At 51.5% G+C, this 11,501-nt stretch overlaps 1 protein-coding gene across 5 annotated transcripts in view; it reads right to left on the reverse strand.

Annotated features, from left to right (window-relative positions):
* CHAT (choline O-acetyltransferase) overlaps positions 1-11,501 on the reverse strand; it is a 56,884-nt gene that overhangs the window by 32,454 nt on the left and 12,929 nt on the right. For all 5 annotated transcript variants that reach the window (XM_025396804.1, XM_025396802.1, XM_025396805.1 and 2 more), the window contains 3 exons: positions 11,366-11,419; positions 7,822-8,002; positions 5,683-5,860 (listed from right to left, as the gene is read on the reverse strand). In XM_025396804.1, coding sequence (XP_025252589.1) covers positions 5,683-5,860; positions 7,822-8,002; positions 11,366-11,419 — 413 coding nt within the window. The remainder of the gene's footprint in view (positions 1-5,682; positions 5,861-7,821; positions 8,003-11,365; positions 11,420-11,501) is intronic.

Raw genomic sequence — 11,501 nt, forward strand, 5'->3', positions numbered from 1 at the left:
TCCTTGCAAGCAGTGGCTCAACTCTAATTGACTGTCGGGGATAAATATTTACGGGACTGTGTAAACGAAGAGCATCTGCCTCTGAGGTCTGGTCGCAGGCTCTTCATGGCAGCACCCGGGAAAGCTAGCGGGCTGGGGGGCTCTCCAAGCGGCCATCCTTTTCCTACAAATTGACAAGTGCTGTAGTCTCCCAGACTCGGGGCCGAATGTCTAATTAAATTTCCAGACCAGGATAAAGGGTTGGCTCCTCCTGGGTTCAGGAAGGCCACAGCTTCGAGGCGGTGGGGAGGGAGGTCCTAACAGGGTGTGTAGACTCCCTCTGAGGCCCCAAGCCTGTCTTCAGAATCCCACCCAGCCTCCTTGGCACTGCAGATCTCAGGCTGTCTAGGCAGACGCTCCCTTCCAGTGCCAGACACTGCTTCACCACCGGCCACCCCTAAGGGAGACAGACGCAGCCTCTTCCTTGGTTCAGTGGGAACGAAATCCCACCTCACAGGTGTAACGAAAGACAGAAGGTGCCCAGGACAGAGCAAGCACAGAGGGGGACCTGGATGCACTCCTAATATCAGAGTAAGCAGGTCCCAGGCTGGGCTGCACGTGAAAACACCAGAGTACTATAAAAATAGACTCCTTGACCCCACTCTGTCCCTCTGGAAAATCACTGGGGCCCGGGAATCTGTTTTATTTTGTTTTATTAAGGAATGCTCTAGACAATCCTGATGTCATCATCCAACCCCAATCTGCAATCAGGGCTGAGTCACACTGGCCTCAGCACACCTGGCTTTAGCCCCAAGTTCCTCTGTGGACGTGGCCTCCCAGCCCCTCAGGACTCTGTCTGAACTGCTGCTTTGGTTTAGCCTGTGTATCCTGGTGCCTTGGGCCCCCACCAGGCTGAGAGGAGCTCAGCTTGGCCAAGGCCTCCTGCCAGCAAGTGCTTGCCTGGACTCTGTGCCCCTGGGCACTGTCCCTGTACCCAGGCTCCAGGAAGTGGGGGCAGGATCTTAGGGCTTCAGCTGAGAGGGTTGGGAGCTATGCTCCCCTAAAATAGACCAACCCATTCCATGGAGTTAATCAGGATACTGCTGTGGGTCAGAAAGCACCTAAGCCCCAACAGCGACAGCTGGGCAACCACTCTGGGGGCTCCCTGGCTCCCCCATCACCCCACTCCCCAGGCCACATGTCCCCTAAGTGCACGCGGTCCTCACACCTTTCCTTTCCTCCTTCTGGAGCCCTTCATGCCTGTCTCAAACAGGCCATTCCCCTGCATGGCTAAACTCTTCTGTAGGTGTCCCGCCTAACTTTGCCTCAACTGCAGTGTGACACTTCCCGAGGGGCTGCTCCCCTGAGGTGCCCACTGCCCTGCCACCCTCTCAAGCACGCTGTTGTTTTCCTTCACACTCATGCACCCCAGGGCCAGGTGGGGTAGACAGCTTCCTTCTCCCTGTTGCTGCTTCTAAACAACTCCCCCTCCCTCATCCCACTTTGCTTTGGAGCTGGAGCTGTTAGGCTTTTACCCCCCATCACCATCATCCCCCTTGTTTCTGTGCTGCGCCAATCTCTTCCTAGGTCCCCATCATGAATATCTGGGCTCTCAGTTCACCTGCTTCCCCCATGCTACTGGAATCATCGTTATGGTAACATGAGCATTCATGTGGACACCCAGACTCCATCTTCTCCCAGCTCCACCACCTCCACACCTTTGACAGTTTCACCCCTGCGCCCATGGCCAATATCACATCTGGGAACTTCTCCCTACCAGGAGCCCACCACCTCTAAAGTCTCAGTTCCAAGCATCTCACACTCTGACCATATTCCTGACTTTCTAGTTCACATCCTCTGATACCCACTGAACACATCTCATGTCACTGAGACAGCCAGACCCCTTGGCCCTGTTATGCTCTCACCATCTGTCATCTACCCTGTCTGTCACCTCATTCCTCTTATGGGCCGAATTGTGTCGTTCCAAAATTCCTGTGTTGAAGTCCTAACTCCCAGAAGCTCAGAATGTGATTGTATTTGGAGATGGGATTGTCTTGATTGTCCCAAATTGTCTTTAAAGAGACAAGTTAAATGAGGCCATTTGGGTGAAGCCCAATCCCATATGACTGGTCACCTTATAAGAAGAGATTAGGATGCAGATATGCACAGAGGGAAGACCACAGGAAGACACAGGGAGAAGGTGGCATCCACAAGCCAAGGAGAGAGGCGTCAGGAGAAACCCACCTGCTAAACTGTAAGATAGCAAGTGTCTGTTGTTGAAGTCTCCCAGTCTGTGGTACTTTGTTATGGCTGCCTGAGCAGACTTGAACACACTTCCTTACTCAGCTCAGATTCCAGCATGACCATTCCCTGCCACACCTTCACCATCCCCACCAGTTTCACTCACCAACTCTGGCTTAACCTGAGGAGCTGAGCATTGGTGGGGAAGATCACATAACAATGTTAATTAGCCTCTCCTAAAATGTATCACTTTGAACCTGCATATATGAGCTCAACATAGTCCATAAATTTTATCAAGTTTTTCAAGTCTTCTTTCCCACTTTGCAAGAGGCTATTTCACACATTCGATTTTGTCTTCAGAATCCAACTCCCTGCCTCTTATCTCAAGGTAGTGATCTGAGACCAGGAGGTACCAGTTGGGAGCCTCTGCATGCCCCTACCTCTGCAGCCTCAGGCCCAAGCTTTCCATTTCACCCTGTACCAACCAAAGGCCTCTTATTTTCTGAGTTCCATCTCCTTTTGCCTTTGCAAGAATTCCACCCCTCCATTTATGTCCTATCTCTTCATCAATTTCTTTTACTAAATGCCTTCCATACATTGGTCTCTCCTCCTAAAAACACCCCCCTTGACCCTCGTCCTCTTTCAGCAACTCGCTCATTTTTCTGCTCCTTTTAGTATCAAAATGTCTGGAAAAAGTCAACCATACTCCCTGGTTCAACTCATTGACTGCCTCATCGACAATTTCTTTCTGCTGTTGGACCACTTCTGTCAGTGTGCAACCATTTGTTCTCCTGCTACTCCAGTCTGACCCTCAGTAAGCCCAGTGGCAACTTCAGGGTTGCCAAACCGGGTCTTCTGTGTCCTGTTCCTCCTCGAGCTCTCCAGAGCATTCCACGTGGCTGGCCGCTCCCTCTGTCTTGAATCGCTGACTCTTCTGGCTTTCCTTTACTTCACGGGCTGCTCTTTCTCAATCCCCTTTGCATCTTTCTCTACCTGACCTCCAGGCCCCCTCTTTTTCTGTTTCTAGATTATCTCACCCAGGTCCATGACTTTAAGGATCATTTATGTGCTGATGGCTCTCAAATTTATAGCTCTGTACTGACCTCTCCCTTGGGTTCCAAACACATATATCAAGCTTGATATCTCCACCCAGATGACTCAAGCAACTCGAGCCCAACATGTGTGGCAATGATTTCTCCATCCTTTACCCACTCCCCAACGCTGTTTCCCATCTTACTAAAAGGCACCAACATCCACTCATGGCTTGGATAAAAAGCCCAGGAATTGTTCTCGCTTCCAATGGCCTTGACCCCACTGGTCTCTCCAGCTTCACTCTCAGCCCTGGCCCAAGCTACCATACTCTTTCACTGGGAAAACGAAATCATTTTGTAAATGGTCTCTCTGTTTCTGTTCCATAGGCAGGACTGCTCTGGGGAGGGGGAATCTGTGAAGAATCGGTTTCCTGTTGTGTAGATGACACAGTTGACGCTAACTGGATTAATCAGATTACCCAAGGGGAGGTGCGTGTGTCCCCTCCTTTCTGTCGCATTTCCCTCAGAAACAGCACTTCCATTCAGAAAGCCAGATCAAGTGCCATTAACAAATCAATTCTGATCTGCAGTCCAAGTGCTCAGACCTCAGGGCAATCCGGCCAGCCCTGAAGGGTGTGTCTTGGGCCTGGCCTGCTAATAAAGTGGAAACTATGCTGGAGGCAGAGGCGATTATTTTCATGCCTGTCTCTGTCCCTGGAGGGGAGAAGAGTGGGATTTGATTACACCACGGTCTCCTGAGGGAATTAACTCACTTCGGAATGCTAAGTTATTAATTCTCCAGCACAAGGTCAGGTCCGTGAGGGCAGTCAGCTCTCACACCCCTCTTTGGCTCCTGCAGCCCCCTATTTAGGACAGCATTCAGGAGGTGCCCAATAATTGGATGAGAGAATAATTAATTGGTAAGTGGGGGAATAAGACTGGGGCCTGGCATTTTTAATCACCCTTCACTCTTTTATTTAATAAATGTAACTGGGCCCCGACTGTGTTTCTCAGAAATTAAACCAAACAGACAAGGCCCCTGTCCTTCTGACCTATAGGCAGGGGGTGGGAGGTGAGGGGAAAGGCAAATAATCAGCATCTGTCAAACAAATTCAAAACTGTCCTCAGAGAGTGAGCAACAGAGTCAGGATAAGAGAACGGGCCACAGTGACAGAGTGTGTGGGAAGGATGCCCAAGGAGGGCCTGAGGCTGGACACCTGGGCTGAGCTCTGCATGGGGCAAGGAGCCAGCTGGATCTGGGGGAAGACCCTTCTAGAGAGAGACCAGAAAATGCAAGTGGCTGTTGTCAGACAGCTAGGCCCAGTACATCCGGCTCAGGCCACCTTCACTGGGCAGCTGCTCTCCTCCTCACCCTGGGGGGAAGGTGGGTGTGTCCCTGCTGGGCGGCGGGCTTTGCCCAGGGTGGGTCTGCCTGCCTGGGTACCATCCTTCCCTCCAGCCTTTCTCACTCATGGCATGGGGCTTTGTTCCATTCCCACCTCTTCTAACAGAGCCTTTCACAATCCCACTCGGAAGGGCTCCCTCCCCTCTCTGAAGTCCTGGAGCACGTTTTTGACGCCTGTCTGAAGTGGGTCAGCACTGCATGCCCCTGGATGTGAGTCTCCTCCCCGTGCCCTCTCTTCCCGTTCCCATCACGGGGCTGCTCCTGGGTAGAGGCCTCATCTCCTTTGTCTCCCATACTCCCTGGGCCAAGCCCAGGGCCCTCAGTAACAGATGTGGAGAGTCTGAATAGATTACCTGGCCCAGTAAAATTCTGAGGGGCAAATAAAGACTCACAGAAGTCTTGCTTCTCATTCCAGTATCTCTACCATGGGCAAGGAAGGAGGGCATTCCATCAGCTTCTGGAATAGGACCAGCTTTGGATTTGAAAAGTAGTTTCCAGAAGGGTGATGAGAAATTTTCAAGAATATTCCTGGCTTTCTTATGGGAATGCTTGGACACTTTCATAAGAACAGTGCCACAAGATAAGGGGCAGCTTGAAGAAAAAGAGTCCCAGGATGGAGAGATCAGGTGAAAGACACTTTCCCGGAGGCAGGCTCCATCCCACACCCCCATCTGAGGGCTCCCCCAGCCACTCTGTGAGCGCCGCCCACCAGGAAAACACACCTGCTGACTTGCAGCCAGCCTTCCCCCTGCTAACTCCCCCGCCCCGCCCAATATTCCCAGACATCCCTAGTTCCAGCACCAGTTAGTCCCACCAAGAAAGCCAGATACTGTCAGATGGAACACGAAGGCATAAAAGGTGCCTTCAGTGGCAAGGCACCGTGGCTGGCCGCAGGACATGCTGTGGGCCCTGAGCTCCCGCACTATGGTTGATGGGGATGAGGCCCTGGCCCAACCCTGGAGGGGGGAAAGCCGATGGGCACGAGCATGAGATGGGCATGGAGATGTGCTGGGCACTGCGGCTGACCTTTCACGAGGACTGTCCTGGCCTCGGCCCACTCGCTCCTCCCGTCGGACGTCAGCAGGCCAATTGGAGGCAAGCGCTCGTCCTCGTTGGAAGCCATTTTGACTATCTTTCTCAACTGAGTGAACAGATCCCCCTCACTGAGACGGCGGAAATTAATGACAACATCCAAGACAAAGAACTGTGGGGTAAACAGGTCAAACATGTCACTTGTTGGGTGACCCGTGGCACCAGGCCTTCACTCAGCCTTCACAGGTGAGCTTGGGACAGGGATGCTCAGGCCCAAGGTTCCCAAGGTGTTTGGTGGTTCTAAGCAGTCTCAGTTTAGGGACCAAGCCAAGGCTGTTGACTGTGCTGGATTCCTCGCTGCCCCCAATCAAAAAAGGCAACATTAAACTTAGCCGAAAGAAAATGTGCTTTTATGGTTCACGGAATCCATTATGTTTATGGGGAATGGAGGATAAATTGGCACAGCTACTCTTGGAGGGCAGTGTCTATCAAAACTAAAAATGTGCATATCTATGACTAAGCAATTGCACTTATAAATGCATATTTTATCCTGAGGCTTAGAGAAACATACCCGTGTGTACCAGAAGACACGAGGAATGTGCCTCTCGACCTTGTTTGCAACAGCAAAATGGTAGCAAGAGCCTCACTGTTCTCCAGAAGGGGAATGGCTAAGTGAAATGTGGTGTATATGTCTGAGGCATGTCTACCCAGCCATTGAAAAGAGTGAATTAGCAATAGATAGAGCCACAGTGATGGGCCTTAAACACGCTGGTGAGTGGAGGAAAAAAAGCAAGCCAGCAATCATATGCAGAGGAAGATTAAAATGGAACACCAACACACACCATGTGTGCATGTGCACCTACACATGTGTGCGTGTGTGTGCGCCTTCACATGTGTACCTACATGTGCTTTGTATGTCAGCCCTGTGGTTCTATCATTTTGTAGCTTTGAGGGCTAGAGCCTCAGGCTTTGTGAAGGGTCTATTCCTAGATCCAGGTCAAGATACCCTTTTCAGCTGACTGACATGAGTACCTTGTTTTCCCTTCCCCTCCAACTCCCTAGCAGTGTCTCTATGGCCTGGTCCAGTACAGGGTCCCAGAGCATGTCTGGAAGAGGTGGATATGGTGGCCTGTGGGAACTGGGAAATATTTGGCTTGACTTTTGAATGAAGATGGGGAAACTTCCTTGGGCTATGGCCAGGGTGTCAGGTGGGCTACAAGAGCTCCTAGATGGCCTTCGAATCTAGGAAAAGAGGTCACAGCCACCCTCAGATATCAGGGCTCCACAGAGCTCCCAACTTACTGAAAACGTGAGGTGAGCCCAAAATCACATTGTAGAGCAAGTACCACAGAGGTCCCTGGGATGGCTGCCAAACTTGGGTTTTAGCAAAGCAAAACCAAAAACAAAAACCGTTTGTCAGAGGAAATATTTATGTGAAGCTCAATATATGGAATATATAGTGCAGTGGGCCCAAGGAAGAGGTCAGGAGTCCTCATGCTCAGCCTGTCCCCCAGGACCCATGGGTCCTTGTTGGCTCTGTGGAACCCAGTCTGAGGACCCGAGCTGCAGCAGGTAGACCTTGACCTTGGGGTACTGGCCAGACCTAGGAGTCCTTCCCATTCTTGGGCAGACCACTTAACTTGTCTGAGTCTCATGTCCTCAACTGTCACACGGAGATCCTAAGGCCCCCTCTGCAGGGTCACTGTGAGGATTAAGTGGGATGAATGCATGTTAAGTGCCGAGCCCACAGGCTGGCACATGAAAGGTCCTATTTGTCAGTCTGTAACACTGTCTGCCTGTGTGTGGTCTCCAGAAAGGCCAGGGCCTGGGTGACTGCATGGAAAAGAATAGATGTATAGGTGGAAGGTCTGGATCGTGACCCTCAGGGCATCAGCGCTGAAGTGAGAGTCCAGTGAGGATATTCTCAAACTGACGGCTCTTATTCTTAGAAGCCAACTGGTGGAGAGACATGGGACTGACTGGAAGTGGGGACTGCATTTTGGAGACATGGTGCCCCAGCTCCCTGTGTGACTCAGGGAAGAAGACTGAGCCTCCTTGGAGAAGGTAATGGATGTGAATGCATGGCCACTGCATGCTCTGTGCCTTCCCTCACCAAGACAAGGGGCTTCTTACCTGATTGCAGCAGGCTACGATGACGTGCTCAGGCTCCGGCATGATGCTGCTGTTCTGGGCCACCAGCGTGTCCTGGGTATGGCCGGGGAGCCGGTAGGAGGAGAAGAGCCCATAGTATTGCTTCATACAAAGGGGCTGCCCTGACAGCTGGCCTTTGGCATAGTCAGTGGGAATGGAGTGGCTGAAGAAGAGGAGCAGGAAGGGAGGCAGCCACGAGGGGATGGCAGGGGTTGAGGGGAGACAGAGAATGGGTTTTATTGTAACTCGATCAGGCAAAATGGGGCGCAGAACCCAGAATTGCATCACCGTGGCAGATGCAGAGCTCAATTCTCCACTGTTTAAAGTAGTGGAGGGCCCCATTTCCACAACCCATGGAGACCCTCAGAGTTTTCCCAAACCTCTGCCTCATGCGTGGCATGTGTAAACCCTGCCAGTTAGCCTTCTGTATCTTTGCTTATGCTGATCTTCTCTCAGCACGCATTTGCCCCAACCCCAGAACTCAACTGTTCTATTCAGAAAACTCCTTCAAGAGCCTACTCCTTTATCATTTCTTTTAGAAGCCTCTTCTGAGGTCAACGTAGGAAGTTCTTTTTCCCTGTGGTCTCAGCATGCCTTTTGCCTGTCCTTCCTCTCTCCCTCCCTTTCTTCCCTCCATCCACCCATCCATCTATCCATCATACATCCATACATCCATACATCTACCATACATCCACCACTAAACATCCATCCCTCCTTCCACCTACCACCCACTCATCCATCCACCATCCACCCATCTATCCACCATCCATCCATTCTTCCATCCACCCATCCATCCACCAAGCATCCATCCATCCTTCCATCCACCATCCAACCATCCATCCACCATCCACTCATCTATCCACCATCCATCCATCTTTCCATTCACCCATCTTTCCAACCATCTATCCACCATCCATTCATCTTTCCATTCATCCATCCATCCATCCATCCAGCCATCCTTCCACTCTTTCAGCCAACAAATATTTGTGAAGCACATCCTCTGTATAGGCCAGGCACCATTCTGGGATATGGAGATTCGGCAGCAAATAAGACTGCAGCTCCTGCTCTACGGGGGTGCAGGTCCTGGGATGTGTAGGTGGGGAGTAGACCACAAGCAGCAAACCAGTGAACAGGAGACTTTCAGGTAGTGAGACAGAGTGTTGGCAGGGGCAGGAGGTGGTGACCAGGGGCAGTCTCACTGAGGCAGGTTGATTGAGCTGAGCCCTAAGGGTGAAATGTCCCACAGCACTGCAACTCAAAGTATGAGTATTGCACTGAACTGCTGTGACTGACCCATGACTTGGTGTAATGCCTGAACCCAGAAATGTTTGCAGCAATGTGATGGGAGTTTTATGTCTGCTGAATCCTGTAATAAAATATTTGGTCTCATATTTCATGCCATTTTTCTAGTAATCAATTTTTTTGTTGTTTTACACAAATTTTACAAAATGAAAGAAAATATATTGGTTCTTCCCCAGAGGCAGCTTGAGAAGCACTGGTCAAAGGCAGAGAGAAGCCAGTAGGGCTGAGGCCCAGTGAAGACAGGGCCAGAGAGGCGGGCAGGCAAGGTCTTGTGGGGCTCCAGTGGCAGTGGGGAGGAGCTATCACCTTATTCTTGGTGCAGTGAAAGCCCTCGGGAGGCTTCAGCACGCAGGGGCACGACTGGGTTTCCATTTTGTTGTTTTACTGACCCTGCTTATATGGGGAGAATGGACTGAAAGTTGTCACAGGAAGAACAAGGAAGGAGGCTGCGGCAGAGAAGGAAAGTGATGTCTCAAGTGAGGGCAGCAGGGAGGGAGGAGGGAGCTTGGGGACACGGTGGGGAGGGAGAATGACCACATCTGAGCACCATGGGTCACATGAAGGCGCAAGGGAGAAAGCAGAACACGCACAGGTGACTTCTAGGTTCCCAGACTCACCAACAGGGCATGCGCTAGTGCACTTACGGAGATGGCTCAACAAGGTATGGGATGAGTTGGGGAGCTGGGAGGGAGAGGCAAAGCTTTCCTGGCTCATTTGTAATGACTGAGAGACACCCCAGTGGGGATGGTTGAGGCTTAGATGAGCGAGTGTGGGACTCAGGGGAAGGGACACAGCTGTATTTTGTGTCTGTTTATGTGACTGTCTTGCCCAATAGCCTAAGGACATTTTGAAGGGAGGATGAGGCCTTATTTCTCTTCATCTTCCCAGCATAACTACATTGCAAAGTGAATAAGTGAATTAATTAATTAATTAAGGGTTCAAAACGGGCACTCAGGAAAATGTTCCAGTCTTAAGTCCTTTTCAGTCATTGGACATGGGAACCTCCATGTGGATATGCATGGGTATTCGTGTTTGTGTGAGTGTGCACACAAACATGTGAAAGTCTGGGATCAGAAGGAAAGTGAAGTCTTGTGGGGTCAGTCAGTGATGAATGGGCACCAAGACCCCAGGCCCAGCAAGACAAGGCTATTTGAAAATAGGCAGGATAGTGAGGTGGAGGGGCGAGTTCTGGGAGGAAATGGAGCACTGTCCATGAAGAAGGGAGAGACCAAAGACACACCATGAGGAGACAGCAGTCCAGGGCCTAGTGACCCATGGCATTTAGAGAGGAGTGAGCAGAGCACCCAAGAGCCTGTGGTGCAGAAATGCCCTGGACAGCCTGAGCTGCTCCACCCTGAGGGTCTGGGAGCCCTGCCTGCCCCTCTCCAGAGGGAGCAGCCCTACCCTGGAGGGGCTGTGGGTCTGAGCCTCTGTCCCAAGGCTAGGTAAAGACTGAGTTGAGTCAAGTTGAACAGAGAGTGAAGTTTGCCCCTTGTCCCCTCCTTGCTCTGCCACCACCCAGCTGTGTGACCATGGATGAGTTACTTAACCTCTCTGAGTTGCAGCTTCCTCATCTGTGCAAGGGATGCTTCTTTGGGCCTCTCTGTCTCCTTCCAGCTTCTAATGCCCTTATAGTCTGTACCTTGAGAGACTTGGGTCCTCCAGATCCTCTTACTCTCCCTGCTGCTCTCAGATACCCTCCTGCTTTCCTAAGCTTGGCCAGGAGAGGGACTTTCCTCCTAAAATCAAAGAGAGCCTGCGGTGCTTTAGCAGCCCTCTCCATCTGTCAGAACAGCCTCGTGTCCACTGAACTTGGGGGGATTGAGGACACAGAGGCTCTGGCTGGAGACACCATTCCTCCAAGTGGCAATCAGGACTCCCATCACCTTACTCTAACAACTGTTTCTTCCCCGCCTTCCTATGTGTTCACCAGCTTCAAATGAATTCACTCCACCTGTGCACATATATGTGGAGGGAGGGGGCACTTTTAAAAGATCAAGGAAGGATGGTGCTTGCCCCAGGAAAAGAAACAGTTAACAGTCAGGCCATCTGGGCTAAAGGTCATCCTGATGGTGGGGGAGTGGGTGAGGGCAGGGACAGCTGCTCTGTGCCAGGAGCCAGAAATGGGAATACAGAGTTGGAAAAAGACAGAGTCCCTGCAAGGGAGATGGACGCATACATAGGCAGACTGTGCTGGAACAGGGCACCACCCTCCCAGTCCTACCTGTCCAGCAGGGCCTTGTAGCTGAGTACACCAGAGATGAGGCTGGCTGCAAACCTGCAGGGAGAAGGGACGCCTGAGCCCTTCCTCCCAGGGCCTGGCTTCCTCCCTCCCTCCCTTCCTCCTTCCATTCTGCCTC

Source organism: Theropithecus gelada, chromosome 9, assembly GCF_003255815.1.
Source record: "Theropithecus gelada isolate Dixy chromosome 9, Tgel_1.0, whole genome shotgun sequence".
In the NCBI taxonomy this organism is placed as follows: domain Eukaryota; kingdom Metazoa; phylum Chordata; class Mammalia; order Primates; family Cercopithecidae; genus Theropithecus; species Theropithecus gelada.